The 18830-nt window shown below is 37.0% G+C and overlaps 1 protein-coding gene across 1 annotated transcript in view; it reads right to left on the bottom strand.

Moving 5' to 3' along the window:
• DDAH1 (dimethylarginine dimethylaminohydrolase 1) overlaps positions 1-15774 on the bottom strand; it is a 74356-nt gene extending 58582 nt beyond the window's left edge. Inside the window, exon 1 of the mRNA XM_058174326.1 lies at positions 14691-15774. Coding sequence (XP_058030309.1) covers positions 14691-14996 — 306 coding nt within the window. The 5' untranslated portion in view covers positions 14997-15774. The remainder of the gene's footprint in view (positions 1-14690) is intronic.
• Positions 15775-18830: the final 3056 nt, after the last annotated feature.

The following is an 18830-nucleotide window of genomic DNA, read 5'->3' as shown; positions in this document are numbered from 1 at the left end:
AAATGTTGGGTTGGGCTAAGAGACAGACTGATACCAAGTCAACCAATTTTCTTGCCGATGTTTTTGCCTAAGGAAGAACTAGACTCATGGTCTCCTAGTTTCTAGTCTAACAGTGTAATTAATTACACCAGATTGATTTTTTTCTTCTTCCCTAAATTATATTAACATAGACATAAATTTTTGAAAGGACACTACTAAATCTTCATGAATCACAACGTATACTGGCCTGCTGAATAACAGAGTAACAATACAAGTTCACAGGAACAATTAATCTATCAGCAATAAAGATAAACTAATAGACCACAATACAGCCTGATAGTAAAAATTCAGGGGAACTGAATATAGTTTGTTGATTGGTCCCCTCACCTTTGGAAGCTTATCACACTCTTTAAAGGTGAGATTATTTCATACACAGAAAAAAGGAATTTAAGAAGACCTATTGATGTGGGACATGCGCACAATTTTTGTGAAAGTAATTTTTATTTGACCACCAAAAGGAAAGAGTGGGGAAGTGAGAGAGAAAGAGAAAACACAACTTTATTTCAGATATAAAAAAAAAAGAAAACTATTCAACAGTAAAGCAACAATCCCCAACCTTATTTTTCATCTGTTCCTTCCAATCTAATTGCTAACTCTACATCGAAATGCACAGAATGCAGAAAATCTATTTTAAATCAGCAATATAATGAGATATATTCTAGTACTAACATAATACTTTAAAAGTCCCTTATTTTCATTAATACCATAATGAAATAGCATATGGTCAACACTTTCATTGTTTTTCTTATTAACAACTTTTATTGTTAATTAACATGGAGCTTTCAGGGCATATAATGAAGTCATTCCACTGGCATTTCATATATTCCAGGCCAGCATAACCCTGCTTGTCTTTTGCAAGGCAATAAAGATAAACTAATAGACCACAATACAGCCTGATAGTAAAAATTCAGGGAACTGAATATAGTTTGTTGATTGGTCCCCTCACCTTTGGAAGCTTATCACACTCTTTAAAGGTGAGATTATTTCATACACAGAAAAAGGAATTTAAGAAGACCTATTGATGTGGGACATGCGCAATTTTGTGAAAGTAATTTTATTTGACCACCAAAAGGAAAGAGTGGGGAAGTGAGAGAAAGAGAAAACACAACTTTATTTCAGATATAAAAAAAAAAAGGATGGATGGATGGATGGATGGATGGATGGAAGGAAGGATGGAAGGCTGAGTCAACCTTGGGCCTGGTGGGGCTTGAACCTGCAGTAATTGCAGGCAGCTGCTGTTAATAACAGACTGTCTTACCAGTCTGAGCCACAGAGGCCCTTTTCAAAAATAAATAATGAATTAATATCCTGGACCCATTACTTAAAATCAGAACAATGACTCCAGTTATATAAAATTATCTTCTTTGCTATACCTCATAAAATAATCTTCTTTCTATACTTCAAGCTCAATAAATTCCTTATTTTAAGTATAGATTTTAGATTTTTAAACAAATATGTTTAGAGCTTTTATATCTTTCAAGTTATTCAAATTATCCCCTCAGCAGGTATATAATGGCATCCAATTCCAATATCATGTTGGGGCTTTTGAGCAAGGGAGGAGGAACGTGAGCACCGCCTTTCGCGCTGGCATTCCGGGATTTCCCTTTGTTTAGAGCTGGGAATCCTCCTTCCCCCTTTTGCACTTTTATTGTTTTTCGTTCAAATAAATATTCATGTTATTTTACTTGGCTCTATCTTTATTTTTTACATTGACCAGTAGCTGCCTCATTTCCCACCCTAGGCTTATACTCGAGTCAATAGTTTTTCCCAGTTTTTTGTGGTAAAATTAGGTACCTCGGCTTATATTCGGGTCGGCTTATACTCGAGTATATACGGTAAGTATAAATATCTATAATGAAATTAATTTAATTGTTAAAACATATTAAATATGTATCATATAACAATCTAATGAGTCATCTTCTCATTTATAGAGTACAGAAACTTTTTTTTTATTTGCATTTATATCCCGCCCTTCTCCGAAGACTCGGGGCGGCTTACACTATGTCAAGCAATAGTCTTCATCCATTTGTATATTATATACAAAGTCAACTTATTGCCCCCAACAATCTGGGTCCTCCATTGACTGCTTGTCAGAAGGGGGAACACGTGATCCTGGGATCCTGCAACCATCATAAATATGAGTCAGTTGCCCAAGGCGTCTGAATTTTGAACACATGGCCATGGGGATGCGGCAATGGTCATAAGTGTGAAAAATGGTCATAAGTCACTTTTTCAGTGCCGTTATAACTTACCACAAACAGTGGTAAAGTCAAGGACTACCTGTAATCAGTTTTTTCTCTGGGCCATTTATGTAGCAGTTTCTATTATAACAAATTCTGTAGATAACTATGTGCTACTTAATTCAACCTCTCTTGCTTAAAATATTGCTACAAAGCCAGATGAGGCATTATAGTTTGAAATCTCACAATCAAGGATTTATTCATAGAGAAATCCGTACATATCTATTAATCATTAGGATGAAACAAAAGCAGAGCCTGCAGATGTAGGTAGTTTGAAATGCCCATAATTTTGGATTCAATATAATCAGACGCTTCATCTTTTTTATTCCAAATAAGAAGGCAGTTCCATATATGTTCTCTGTAAGTTGTTTTACCATTTCAGGAAGAGAATTGTTCTATTATTTAAGAAGTTACCCAAATTAATAATAATATTAATATTACTTGGTATCATGTAATCAGTCTGTCACTAAATGATTAAGTCTTCCTGAATATGGCTACTACAATAGTTTATAGAACAGAGATTGGAACTACAATGACAGTACCATGTACAACCTCCAAATCCTTTTCTTTTTATTCTCCTTGCTATTATGTTGATTTTTGATTATGTTATTACAAAAAGTGGTGCTTGAGATCTTATGTTTAATAGACTCAACAGTTTTAAGAAACAAAAATCCCTGACACTCCATTCCTGAAAATATCTATTGTCGGTCCGGTCTGGTCCGATCCTGTCCTGTCTATCTAATCCATCCATCCATTCATCCATCCACCCCTTTCTCTCCATAGAAAATCACACTTCAGATTCCAAACACTAAATATAGTTCTTGCACCACAAACACTAAACCCCTTCTATTTAGCAATGTTTTAGTGTCTTTTGGTTTAAAAGAGTGAAACTTTAACACAGCAAGTGTTGATAAGAGTTAGAATAGAAATTTGAAGCAAAAACTTTATTTAACTTAGAGGATTTTAAAAACTCCTTTTCTTGTTAAAAATATGAAATACAAAATAAAAATATACATGGAACTGTGATAACTTAAAACCAAAAAAACTTAAATATATTGTTACATTGAAAAAATTAAATATAACAAAAAATAGAATAAAAATCCATAACTAAGTATAAATATCTATAATGAAATTAATTTAATTGTTAAAACATATTAAATATGTATCATATAACAATCTAATGAGTCATCTTCTCATTTATAGAGTACAGAAACTTTTTTTTTTATTTGCATTTATATCCCGCCCTTCTCCGAAGACTCAGGGCGGCTTACACTATGTCAAGCAATAGTCTTCATCCATTTGTATATTATATACAAAGTCAACTTATTGCCCCCAACAATCTGGGTCCTCATTTTACCTACCTTATAAAGGATGGAAGGCTGAGTCAACCTTGGGCCTGGTGGGGCTTGAACCTGCAGTAATTGCAGGCAGCTGCTGTTAATAACAGACTGTCTTACCAGTCTGAGCCACAGAGGCCCTTTTCAAAAATAAATAATGAATTAATATCCTGGACCCATTACTTAAAATCAGAACAATGACTCCAGTTATATAAAATTATCTTCTTTGCTATACCTCATAAAATAATCTTCTTTTCTATACTTCAAGCTCAATAAATTCCTTATTTTAGGAATAGAATTCAACATCACATTTAGATCTTTCAATAATATATTTGATTTCTGTCTCAGCTTTATGTTGTACAATCCAAGATGGTATACATAATTTTTCTTCTACTATTTTGCAGAATAACCCCAAATGTTGGGTTGGGCTAAGAGACAGACTGATACCAAGTCAACCAATTTTCTTGCCAATGTTTTTGCCTAAGGAAGAACTAGACTCATGGTCTCCTAGTTTCTAGTCTAACAGTGTAATTAATTACACCAGATTGATTTTTTTCTTCTTCCCTAAATTATATTAATATAGACATAAATTTTTGAAAGGACACCACTAAATCTTCATGAATCACAATGTATACTGGCCTGCTGAATAACAGAGTAACAATACAAGTTCACAGGAACAATTAATCTATCAGCAATAAAGATAAACTAATAGACCACAATACAGCCTGATAGTAAAAATTCAGGGGAACTGAATATAGTTTGTTGATTGGTCCCCTCACCTTTGGAAGCTTATCACACTCTTTAAAGGTGAGATTATTTCATACACAGAAAAAAGGAATTTAAGAAGACCTATTGATGTGGGACATGCGCACAATTTTTGTGAAAGTAATTTTTATTTGACCACCAAAAGGAAAGAGTGGGGAAGTGAGAGAGAAAGAGAAAACACAACTTTATTTCAGATATATATATAAAAAAGAAAACTATTCAACAGTAAAGCAACAATCCCCAACCTTATTTTTCATCTGTTCCTTCCAATCTAATTGCTAACTCTACATCGAAATGCACAGAATGCAGAAAATCTATTTTAAATCAGCAATATAATGAGATATATTCTAGTACTAACATAATACTTTAAAAGTCCCTTATTTTCATTAATACCATAATGAAATAGCATATGGTCAACACTTTCATTGTTTTTCTTATTAACAACTTTTATTGTTAATTAACATGGAGCTTTCAGGGCATATAATGAAGTCATTCCACTGGCATTTCATATATTCCAGGCCAGCATAACCCTGCTTGTCTTTTGCAAGGCAATAAAGATCTGGCTGTTCCCTTAAATATTTGAGCGAGGTGGTTAAACAAGCTTTGCTGGTTCACTGGCTTTATTGTTATTCTTTTTCTGTTATTAAGTTGGAGAGAGAAAGCCATGTGTATATGTTATATGGAAGATTGATTTCATTGTTATTGTTTAATTCTTGTAGACTATCCGGAATCTTTGCTTTGAACTGGGTAGACAAATATATTGTTTAAATAAATAACTAGAGGGACAAAAAGTAAAAATCCTAAAGGTGTAGAAGTACACCTTTAATGTTCTATAAAGATATACATTAAAAGACTAATCTTCAGAGGTATCACCAGTGTCTCAAAGGCGCTTTTCCAAACGGCAACTGGACTTTCTTGGGGTTTTTTTTCTTTGAAACCCTTTTGTTTCTTATCCAAAAAGCTTCTCAGTTCTAACACCAGTGATAAGTATGCCTATTTCCATTACCACCATTATACCACCCAACTATTTATCTTCTATTTTTCACAGGGAATGAAGGATGACTCCTCTTTCCCCTGACATACAACTAATTATGGGATAGTAGCCTAGCAGTTAAGACTGGCAGTTGTGGACGCAAGTACCATATGATAAGATGAGCTCCCATTCTTGCCCCAGCTTCTGCCAACCTAGGAGCTCGAAAGTATACAAACGCAAGTAGATAAATAGTTACCAGTTTGATGAGAAGGTAACAATGTTCTGTGTGCCTCAGTGTACAGTCACGCCAGCCACACGACCATGGAAGAGTCTTTGGATAATGCTGGCTTCCTCAGTTAGTAAAGGCAGATAAGCAGTGCCCACTAGAGTTGCCTGGACAGGAGAAACCTTTATCTATGGAAGGGAAATCTAGTATTTTTTTGGTGGTACTTTGTAATAGCATGTGGGAATGACCTGGGGAGAAGGGACAACAAGACAGAGCCAAAGGAATCATCAGATAAAATGCAGTTTAGCCTGTAACAAGGATGTGGATGGGGCAAGACCTGTGGTGGCACAGTGGTTAGAAGGCAGTATTGCAGATTAACTCTGCTGACTTTTAGTAATTCAGTCTTGACCAGCTCAAGGTTGACTAAGCCTTCCATTCTTCCGAAGTCAGTAAAATGAGGACCCAGATTGTTGGGGCAATATACTGACTCTGTAAACCACTTAGAGATGGCTGTAAAGCACTATGAAATACTATATATGTCCAAGAGCTATTGCTATTGTAGCAGTCTTCCCTGTTAAGGATGTGGGGAGTGAGAGACGATTACTTTCAGACTTTGCAAGGTTCACTTAATATAACTCTACAATAATGTAGAATTAGCTAATCTGGTCATGTTTCCTGTCTACCTGGTAATCCTGACATACATATTCATATTGCCAATAATTTATTCCTTGTAATTATTGGGATTGTGTGATATTGAATTGACAGTGCCCTTATACATACCCTAAGACTGATAATTCAGTTCCCTGAGGTCACCAATTTCTTAAAGATTGAAATATATTTAAAATTAATAGATCATTTACTGAATCTGATGATATGATCATCAGAGATACATACAATTAGTCTGAATTTGTGTTCATTGCTATAAATCTAATAAAATAATTATCTGCTGTAACTCAAGAATTATTTCTAATTACTGATTCATTTTAACTACTTACATACAGCCTTTTGATCAATTAAATGTCAACAAATGCAAACGAACAAGTTTAATAGAAAAAAGTATTTTAAACATATGATTCAATCCTTTAATTTACATTGTCCAAAAGCAGATTATCACATGTAAAGTCTAAATAGTGTACTCTTTTTACTTCTATTACCTGATATAACATTTTTTTCTAAGGTTACTTTAATTTTCATTTCTACTGTTCAAGTGAATTATATCCCTAGTTTCTTCAAATATACATATAATTAGGGAATATAAGCATAGATGGAGACTTTATTTTTACAGCTGGGTGATTAATTACTGTCATTGTTATGCTAATATTAAACTGAAAAACTAGTTTATTTCAGCTTCAGAAAAATAGATATTTATCATACAATTTCATGCATGCTTACACATCCTGGCATTCAAAAGGTTTAATAGATAAATGGTCTGACTCATTCTAAATCTAACTTTCCTAGAACTTCTAGAGAGGTTAAATTTTCTCTGAGAAGATAACAGACCTAAAAATTAAAAACGAGACCTTTAGGTGGAGAGCTTTTGCTGGCGATCTTATAGGATCCTTTGAAAGGTATTGAATTTTTCATGAAAAAAATTAAAAGATTTTGGTGTGTTAAATGGTTTTAAGATTAATAAACAGTAAACAAAGATGTTGGTTAACAATAGGATTATACAAGATCAAGGCATGATGAAGAAATACGGCTTTAAACCTAAGAAAAGATTAGATATTTGGGTGTTACACTAATATGAACTGCATGTTGTTTCAAAATAACGCTAATGTATGCAATGAAATATAAAAAGATGTGCTAAGATGGGGAAAATGGCAATTGTCTTCATTGGGAAGAATTTCTGTGATTAAAATGAATATTATTTCTATTTCAGAAATACTTATATTGATGACTGGTGTATTATTTAAGTAGTGGCAAGAAGATATTTCTAAATTTGTTTGGCAAAGCAAGAAACAATAATTAAACACAAACCGCTGTAGGATGCTAAAGAAACACGGAGGTTATGATTACTAGATTTAAAATTTGCATCTTCTTTAATTTGGATGAAAATTAGTGACATTAAGAAATATATGATTATTGAGGTACCCAAGAAAAGGACCTAAAAGATAACAATTCTAGGTCGGGGAAATGAGTCTTCATCTTTTCCTTCCCACTGTCTGCTTTTTAAGAACTCCTGGTATAAACTATGCTTTTTGATTTTTTTTCTTTTGGTTTTTACTTTCAAACATTAATCCACTGGTTGAATGCTGACTTAATTTAACCTCCTTCTGGATCTTAAAGTGTCTCTTTTTATGTTTTTTATTGTTTTGTTAGATGCCGTAAACCATTTTTGTCTTTTCCCTGTCGAAACCATGGTAACTCTGCGTAGTGTAGGAGATCTGTTTTTATATGTTTATTTGTCAAGAACGTATTAAATAATTTATATAATTATAAGCATGAACTGAATACATAAAATAGATAAAAGTAGAGGAAACATTAGGACAGGGACGGTAGGCATGCTGGCGCTCTTATGCACGCACCTTACAGCCCTCTTAGGAATGGGGTGAGGTCAACAGTAGACAATCTTAGGTTAAAGTTTTGGGGGTTTTGGGATGCAACCACAGAGTCAGGTAGCGTATTCCAGGTATTGACTACTCTGTTGCTGAAGTCATATTTTCTGCAATCGAGTTTGGAGTGGTTCACTTTAAGTTTGTATCTATTGTGTGCTCATGTATTGTTGTGGTTGAAGCTGAAGTACTGGGCCACACGAGTGGCAGGTCAGCATGCGAGCACATGCACACAACCCTTATGCAAGTGGTGGGCTGGTGCACATGTGCACAGCTCAATCTACATGAGTGGTGAGCCGATGTGCACATGTGCAAGTTCCCACCAGCCTGTTGCTCACATGGTCCAATTCCAAATAGGCGATGGCTTGGTAATGGACTGCAGCCCAGGGCTCCCTGTCTTATACCCAATCTGTTGTGTCTTGGCCCCCCCCCCAAACCTGGCCTTCTGGCAGAAAGTGACTCAGAGAGCGAGGGGGAGAGCCGACAGGGCTTCCCTCTGCGGAGCCTCCTTCTCTGGCTCCGCTCCAAGTCCCAGAGGCAGGCCAGGTAGAGGAGATGACGAGGCCTCTGTCTCCTGCATCTCCTCCCTCTCAGGCCATGCCTCAAGACCCAGCTGCTGACAATCAGTCATGGCTGGACCCCCGGTATCGCAGACAGGAGACGGCAACATCAGAAGAAAGGGTAGGGCAGGCCTAGAGAATGCTGAGTCACGGAGCCACACCCCACAGGATATAAAAGCAGGAGGGGCTGCCCTATAGTTCTTGTGACAAACAAACAATTGACTGTTGAAAACATTGGCTGTACTTTGGCTCCAAGACTCTGTTTCGTTTCCTTCTGAACTTTGGGATTGTTCCAGCTCGGACTGCAATCGCTCAATAGATAAGAGAACTTGGCAAGAATAAATTGCTGGCACATCTAGTCAGTTTGCGTTTCTAATTGATTGTGGTTGGGGGGACAGAACACAATCGGAAAACAAACATTAAGAGATGTTATCTTATAGATTATAGGAGATTTCTTTGTGCAACAAATGCTGTGGAGATATACACATGAGAGACTTATGACTTTGAGGAATAAAATCCAATTGTTAGAAAAGCTCCCCATTAATATTTTAAGGAAAAGCCTTATTGTTAAGAATCAACTGAGGATATTTGATCATGGACAGACCAGAGACGATGATTCCTATGACTTATTGTAGATCAGAAGCCGTTACAGACTTTCTGTGAGTGAAATACAATAAACAGATTGTTAACAGAAGTTTAATTCCGCTCTTGATTTTACCTTAACTAAGTTTTCATATATTACCATAGATGTCAGGCTAAGTGATTTGGATAATATAGTGTTGTAAAAGTTAAGAAATTGTGTGCCTGCTTTGCAAGCGGGGGACAATTTATGTATATGCCTGCTTTGTTTTATCTATGTACTTTTTTGATGTAGTTTTGTTTAGCTTTGTTTTGTTTTTGTATTTTTTTTTATCTTTTGGGGGGAGTTTGTATTTTAATGTTTTGAATAAAATAAAAAAATGAGATAAAAAACAATATGATTATTGGAATTAGAAGGACATGATTCAAAATTTGATTGGCAGAGTTATTTATGGTATGGTAAAGTTAAAGTTCATGGAGATTTTTATTAGACATGCATACTGAGAATCTGGAAAAGATACAGGGCAAAAAGTCCTTTTATGTTTGGCACCCAAAGAAGTCTTTTTTAGAAGGGAAATGATAAGTGAAACAAAAATGGTTAACCTATGCTGAATTTTCCCCAAATTTAGAAATTAAGTTATAAACATGAGAAAACTTGGACTTGGAAAATTTTACATGCTACTCATTTCCTAATGTTCAGCTAATGGAAAGATTTAAATTGGGAAAAAAATAATTATGAATTTGAAAAGACTGAACGTTTGCTAAGACTGAATTTCATGTGAAACTCTGTACAAATGATAATCGTATTATTTCTAAGATGTATAAATTTTTATTGAAAATGGAAATGGAAAATGAAAAAATTACAGATTGTATGATAAAATGGGCAAATAATTTTTGGATACACTGTAGACTTAGACCAATCAGAGAGAATGTGTGGGGAAAACGGTTGAAATGTACACTGAATTATAATCTTAAAGATACCTTTTATAAAATAATGTACTGCTGATACATGACAAATGGTCAAAAATCTATAAAGCCATTTCAAATAAGTATTAGAAATGGAATCAAACCCTAGAGTCCTTTTTTTTTTCATTTTTAGTGGACTTGCAAAGTCAAAAATATTTAGACCAAGTATGTGCAATGAATTTACAATTGAAACTAGAGATTTTCATTTCAGGTCTAATGGATTAACAAATGGCAACATCTTATGGAACTTTGTTTTCATACATGTCAACAGCAGCAAGGTACCACTTTGGTGGGAAAGTAACAGAGTTCTGTGCATCTCAGCGTATACTCATGTTTGCCAAATGACCATGGAAGTATCTTTGGACAATACTGGTTCTCTCTGCTAACAAATGGAAATGAGCACTGACTTCTAGAGTTGGACACGATTGGACAGGGGAGGCCTTTACCTTTTACCTTTTTTTTCTATGGAAGAACGGAAAGTGAAGGTGATGGAATTGGTGGAGGTGGCAAAATTGATATCCTTGATGAAAAAAAAATGTCTAATTTTATTTCTATTTGGAAACCACTTTCGGATTTTTTGTAAGAAACTGAAAGAAATGAAAAGTTGATTGTATGGAAATAATGTAGATAATTGTAAACCTCAGACGTATTTACTTTATTCATATCTGTACCCAAAAAAAGTCTGAAGTCATTCTTTTTCTATCTTTATTTGTTTTCTTGTTTCTTTTCTGCACTTCTACTTTTTTCTTTTTCTTGAACATTTAAAAAAAATCCTGTTTATTTATCTTTAAACCATGAAAATCAATGAAAATATACATATACTGTAGATGAGATGAACTCTTCTTAGTACTTTGCTCCTGAATCCCTGAATGCATGATATTCAAGTATTTTACTTATAATGTTTATATTCCATTCCTCCTCTTAAAAAGTTTTCACTCTTAATATCAAATTGTTATTACCACATTCTATAGACGAGAAAGCAAAACGGACACGTTTTTGCCAAGTTTTCTTCGTTTAAAATAAATCTTAACAGGAATCGGGATAAAGGCCTTCTAGGTCCAAGTCCATCTCTTTTTCCAATGAACGCTTGGTCCACAGGGCCATTGCATTAATGCTTTACCCAAAGTTAGTCTTTAAAAAACACACTTTGAAGAAAGCTGTCTTGTACACTTTAACTACGGTATGTAATGTATGCTAATTACTGACCATCTTTTTCTTTGCCTCACCTCCGGCATCCAGAAAAATTCAAGTGACATATGAAAAATCAGGGACAGTTCCCAGCAGATTTAGTGAAAGATCTTTAGAGTTTCAGCAAAACCCAGCATGACCTGAACATGTAGATTACTAGAAATAAATTACCGTAGTCACTTATACCTGTTTATTAAATGTTTATCTATATTCTTTGAAAAAAATCTTGATATATTCCATTGCGCAACAAGCACAGTGTGTTCACTAGATGTTAGGTTAATGCTTGAAATTTATAGAATGACATTTGTATATGTTCTGATTAGTATAATTATGTTATTTCAATACATACTGAACACAAATAGAAACCAAAGGATTATCTAATTCATAAACTACATTCTGCAACATATACAAAAGGCAGATTACTATATCATTCATTTAACTTCTTCCATTTTACTTTGGTTTTCATTTTTTCTTCTCCTTTGCTTAAGGCAATATTAACTGAGAAAACAAAATCATTAATCCGTGAGCAAATAAGCCACATTTACATTTATGTTATGTAACATTGATTTGGCTTTGAAAATATGACTTAGAATTTGCATAGGCATAAATGTAGCACTTGCTGAAAAGAAATACAGCTTTTTTTGCAGAATTATTCAACAAACTCAGAAAAAGATGCAGCTGGTTTCAGTGATTCCAATAGGTATCGTACTTTATGTGCTACCCAGAAAACTGTAAATCACATTTAAACTTCAAAATTAGATTGCTACTATTTTTTCTTAATTACAAGTAATATGATTTAAAATTCAAAAATAAGCCTTTCCACTTTTTATTTCAATAAAATGCAATTCAGTGCTAACTTTGGAAAATCTCTACTACATGTTGCCTGTGATCTCGGGTTGGGCTCTTCTGTTTTTAAAAATTAGATATGATCTAGATTCTAGAGGTATGACAAGTATTTACCCCAAACTGTTGTGTTTTATAAATGATATCTAAAGTGCCAAAATCAATACATTACAGGTGTTTCTATAGTTGCCAAAATTATGACCAAAAATTATCCCATTTTTAAATAAAAATATATGACAGCATTATAGATATTGATTACAGATCTTGAAGCTAATTGAATTTACATTGTATGTGAAAGTGAATAAAATAAATGAGTGTGTACGTGTGTACATATGAATATACTTTGGACTCAAAAGTCTTTAATATGTTTTTTAGCATCTAAGCTTCTTGTAACATACTATCACATCCAAAGCATAGAAATATGCAACCAGTAGAAGCAACATACCATAAATAACTCAAAGTAATTTCGTTAATATTTGAAATCATGATAATTCAGTGAGTCTTAAGTCCATTTAACTTTTCTAGGTTGTATTTATACACTTGTTTTTCTTGTTCTATGTCTTGTTCTATGCTCTCTTGTTCTATGTATTTCATTTATTTTGCTGTTGAATTATTAGGCAGCTTATTCTTAGTTAGCCATTATTCTATTTTGGCTATGACCAAAAGTGCTGACTGCTTTTATTTCATTTTCCAGTTCACTGAGCTTATCTCTGTATGCCTGAACCAATTACAGAGTGGGTTCTGACATGTCCATTTCTGTCTTAAAAGCGTAGACCATTCAATATATCAACAAGCTGAAAAAGGTGAAACAAAATGAGACATGAATATAAATATAAAATGATTTAATGTCAACAAAATTGATTGCAAAAGCAAACTTTGAAACATGTATTGTACCACACATAAGGACTGAAGTATTCAGATTATTGCCCACTTCATTGCATCACAAACAGAATAAAGGAAAATACAAATGATTTCTACAAAAATACTGGAGAATTCTCACCATGTTGTCTTTTTGCTTACAAAAATAAATAGAAGACAATTTATGTAAGATAATGCATAGCTAATTATAATTCAACTTAAGTAACCCAACCATTATTACTATTCACATTTGGCATATATACTTGACCATAATGGGTAAAACCTACTTCTGTTATAATAAAAAGGTATACAAAAGTTTTCAAAACTGTGCAAAACTTATATGTTAAGTTCGCAATTTTACAAATACTTACCTTAGAATAACCCTTTGAGCATAGCTTATGAGCTTTGTACGTTAATTTGACCTAAGTCTCTTTATTTATAGTAATGTTAAAGCAGCTTAATACGCTACAAACTGTTTAACAAAATCCTAATTTGTTTCTTCATTGAAGCTATACCTGTGTAGTATCCATTATTATTCTTGTATTTCAAAGGACATACCCAGAATTTGAAACACGATCCCAGTAACACCCATGCCTAGTTTTCTCATTGTGTTTGTTAGGCAGATTTACTTACTACCAAAGATTCCTAGTGTTTGTAATAATGTCTGATCCCGCTTCTTTAAAAAAAGAAAAAGAAAACAATTTTACTGGACTTTAATTTGAATCCAGTTTCTCCCAAAAGCATAACTGACCCTGAAAATTATATAAGATAATAAGGATGGCGGGAGGGAAGGAGAAGGATGCAACACAAGAGAGGAGTCAGACTGACTAGACAAAACATTTCAAAAACAGGACACCATTCATCTAGGCTCAGCATTCGGTTCAGGGGTTGAAATCTGGTTCAGGTAAGGAAAAGGCTAACGCAGACAGACTTTGTCTCGGCATCCCCGTTCGCCCAGAGCGCGCTAACTTGAAGAAGGCTGGTTAACTGCTCAAGGCGGGGAGATGGCATTTTCTCTAAGCATCTTCGCTTTCCCATCACCTCTTCCGCCCTCTCGCTTCTCGCGCATCCTTCCACCGCCTTCTAGCACAGCTGCCACGCCTTACAATAATACCGCACTCCACAGCCAACGGCGGGGTGGGGTGGGGAGGGAAACTCGGGCTTTCCACAGACAGAGGCCTCCGGGACTGCCCCTCCCGGTATACATTGGGGCGAGCCGTCCTTTCAAGTCCCCTACCTTCGCCTGTTTTCCCGGGTTCCAGCCCTTGCAGGCAAAACGTCCCTGTCAGTGGAACAGGGGAGACGCGGGCCGGCGGCGCCTGCTAACCGCGCCGCATCCCCACATCCAACCTGCACCCCCCCCCTGCGCGCGTGCGCGCGCCGCCCCGCATTCCCGTCTCTACGGCGGGAAGTTGCTCGGAACACCTTCTTCCCAACTGCGTGAGGGAGGGAGAGGCAGAAAGGAGAAACACCCCCCCCCCCCCCCCTGGCGCCAACCAACCTCGGAGGCGCCCACCCGCTCCTTCTGCCCCCACCCCACCCTACCCCGCCTGCCCAGCTCTACCTCTTTCCTCCTGCTAGGCGCCCCCGGTCGCGTGAGGAGAGCGGTCTCTTCGCACACCACGACCACATCTTCCACAAAGACACAGTCGGGCAAGCTCTCGTCGCCGGGCAGCTCCAACACCTGCAGCCCCAGCTTGTTCTTCAGCACCCCCACGTAGAGCTGATGCTCCCGCTCGGCGCGCGCGAAGTCCACCTCTTTCGCCTTCTCCCGCCTCAGCGCCTGCTGGCACAGCGACTCCGGCAGCGCCCGCACCACGGCGTGGCTGCACCGCCCGAAGCTGAAGGGGCCGCCGCTCAGCCCTGCCATGTTCACCAAACGGGGGATCTGAGCCGGGAAACTCAAAGCCGAGCGGGAGAAACACCGCAACCCCTGCCCTTGCAAGCGTCTGGCTCCTGCGCGCTGCCCGGCACCGCCGTAAGGAAGCGCAGCTTGCTGCCAAGCGTCCCCCTCTCTTCCCGGAGCCAGCTGAAATGGCCTCCCTTCCCTCCCAACAGGAGGAGGTGGTCGCGAGCGCGCTTAGAAGCCGGAGCGGCCGTGGATTGGCCACGCCTTGCTATATAGTACCTACATCATGCTCCGTGTTCAAAGAAGCGTCCATTGGCCGGGTATTTGGGTTGAGACACCTGGTTGGTTCAAACTGGTCGAAATTACCTCGCACCGATTTTATAGCCTTTGGAGGAACCTTGGGGAAACATGCTGATTGTTTAATTGCATCCCCCGTTCGGTGGCCCATCGGTGGCAGATGCGATGCCTGGGCTCGCCCTGATGGACGTACAAAGAAGTATAGCTTTCAAATGCGTAAAAGTCTGTAGAGATCCAGGTCATGGTTGTGCCAAAGGTGCTTTTTCAGGAGGCAACTGGACTTTCTTGTTGTTTTTTTCTTTGAAGACGTTTTGCTTCTCATCCAAGAAGCCTTTTCAGCCCTGCCTGGATGGTGGGGAATGGAAGGATTTATATTCCTTGCAGACAGCTGGTCATTTGCATCCTTTTAGAGGGTCCTTGAAGCACTTGGAGGTTTATCCAAGATCCAAGATAAACAAGATACCTCCAAGATACAAATAAACTTCCAAGTGCTTCAACAAAAGGATGCAAATCACCAGCTGTCTGCAAGGAATATAAATCCTTCCATTCCCCACTATCCTGTCAGAGCTGAAAAAGCTACTTGGATGAGAAGCAAAATATCTTCAAAGAAAAAACAAGAAAGACCAGTTGCCTCCTGAAAAAGCACCTTTTGGACTTTCAAATGGCATGTTAAATTAGCCAAGCTAAAAAGAGATTGTGTACTCTCCTCCCTGCCTGGTACTGAAGATAGTTTGAAGGAGAACCTGTGTACAAATATCACACTTGTTCCTTCTGGTAATATCACACTTTACAGATTTCTGCTTTATGTTTTTTTTAATTGGAAAGCGGGGGAGAACCCTGCTAAAAGTGAACCGGAATGTGTCCAGATTGTCTTAATAACTTGTGAAGAATAAAAATAATTTAACATCTGCTACATTTGGGTATAGAATGGATGAAAACCAGGCTTTTAATCAACTTAATGTTGCCAATATTTAAACCTGTTGACTTCTATTAATATATTTTCATACTCTGTTTGACTATGAAAACACTCATAAATCATTTTATGTTTTAATTAAATTGTCTTTGTTGTTTAAAGATTTCCTTTCCTTTCCTTGCAATTCAGCATTATGGACATATATTCACATGTACATTCCATTAAGTTCCGTAGCTTAATTTCCAAATAACTACATGTAAATTTCAGCCTTAATCTGTGTTTGGAAATTCTGTACTTTTTATTTAAATTTTGAAAGTTGAAAATTGCCATTCCAGAAAGGGCTTTTTATTCTATAGTTTTCTGTAAATGAATATAGAACATGTTCTCTTGTAGATCAATATGTACCAGAGAAAACTAGACTAAAGAATTTTGCTTTCATTTCCTGGAAAACAAAATCGTTAGGATATTTTTTTTTATTGTCCGTTCTGGCACAATACTCTTCAACTCTTTTAACTTTTAAGGATATTTTCATATAGTTCATTCCTCATCAGTGACAGGACACATAAAAAAAGTGATGTGTAACCCTAAAATAATTTTTAAAAAATGGTTTAAACATCCCTATTCCCAAGAAAGAAGGGGAGTAAATTCAGGTCTCACCCCTTAAGATGCAGCTCTGCAGATTTTGTGCTACCACTTAAATACAATTGAACGTGTCCAGAAATATTTTACAAGAAGAGTTCTCCATTCCTCTGTAAACAACAAAATACCTTATCCCACTAGACTTGAAATCCTGGGCTTGGAAAACTTGGAACTCCGTCGCCTTCGACAAGACCTAAGTTTAACTCATAGAATCATCTATTGTAATGTCCTTCCTGTCAAAGACTACTTCAGCTTTAATTGCAATAATACAAGAGCAACCAATAGATTTAAACTTAATGTCAACCGCTTTAATCTAGATTGCAGAAAATATGACTTCTGTAACAGAATCATCAGTGCTTGGAATACTTTACCTGACTCTGTGGTCTCTTCTCATAATCCTAAAAGCTTTAACCAAAAACTTTCTACTATTGACCTCACCCCATTCCTAAGAGGACCATAAAGGGCGTGCATAAGCGCACAAATGTGCCTACCATTCCTGTCCTATTGTTTTTCTTTTCTTCTTCATATATATATATATATATATATATATATATATATATATATATATATATATGTTTTCTGAGGTTTTCGCGGGTGTTTGTATGTAGGTCTTTGGTTATTCGGGTTTTCTCCGCGTAAATTGGAAGTGTCTTGGCGACGCTTGAAAGTCTCATTCGTCATCTTCAGGCTTCAGCTTGCTTCTGGGAGCAATGTGTGACTGCAGCTGTTTCTTCCTTTTTAACTGCTAGTGGGGGTTTGAACTGATTGGGTGGGAGCTTGGCTGTGCTCTGATTGGATGTGGGTTTTTTTTGTGCTCTGATTGGCTGGGGGTGTGTCCTGTTTGGGTGGGGGCTTGGTTGTGCTCAAATTAGTCTGAGTTGCAGGGGGATCTGAGCTGGTGAGCTGCACTGCTGCTGTTTGGCTTCGTGTTCGTGGTTAAGAAGAATAAGTGCACGCATCGTGGTTAAGAAGAATAAGTGCACGCATTGAAGAACACAAGAACTCATTCAAAAAAGAGGAACCAACTTCTTCCCTGGTCCAACACTTTAAAGTCACAGGACACGATATTGACTTTAAAAAGACCAGAACTATCGCCAAAACTGAACACTTTAACAACAGAATAATCAGAGAAGCCATCGAGATAGAAAAACGCCCACACAGCATGAACAAACGAGATGATACCTCCCGCCTACCAGCCATTTGGAAACCTGCCCTTATTGACAAACGTGTCCCTAACACGAGGAATGACACCAGACCCACACTCACGAGGTCCACACAGGATGTCACCACCACACATCCACCCAGAAAGCACACCCAAACCCACACTGATCAGGAAGCACGACCAAGGACCAGAAGCCAGACCGCAGCTGCAACATTAGCCATTTCAAACCCCTCCAATCCATACATGCAGCAGACTGACACCCACTACGAAGATGTAGCACGACCACGAACACGAAGCCAAACAGCAGCAGTGCAGCTCACCAGCTCAGATCCCCCTGCAACTCAGACTAATTTGAGCACAACCAAGCCCCCACCCAAACAGGACACACCCCCAGCCAATCAGAGCACAAAAAAACCCACATCCAATCAGAGCACAGCCAAGCTCCCACCCAATCAGTTCAAACCCCCACTAGCAGTTAAAAAGGAAGAAACAGCTGCAATCACACATTGCTCCCAGAAGCACGGAGCTGAAGCCTGAAGGTGACTTAATGAGACTTCACGAAACGTCGCCAAGACACTTCCAATTTTACGAGGGAGAAAACCCGAATAATCAGAGACCTATATATATATATATATATATATATATATATATATATATATATATATATATATATATATATATATATATATATATATATATGCTTATACCTTTATATACTATATAACCTTTCTGTATGATACTTACATATATTGTTGTGACAAAAATAAATAAATAAAATAAATAAATAAAAATAAAATAAATCATCATGGACTTCACCCTCCCTCCTCCCAGTGTTAATTCTCCC

This window comes from Ahaetulla prasina, chromosome 3, assembly GCF_028640845.1.
Source record: "Ahaetulla prasina isolate Xishuangbanna chromosome 3, ASM2864084v1, whole genome shotgun sequence".
Classification (NCBI taxonomy): domain Eukaryota; kingdom Metazoa; phylum Chordata; class Lepidosauria; order Squamata; family Colubridae; genus Ahaetulla; species Ahaetulla prasina.
Note: the sequence above shows the minus strand (reverse complement) of the source record. Positions and strands in the feature narration are given on the sequence as shown.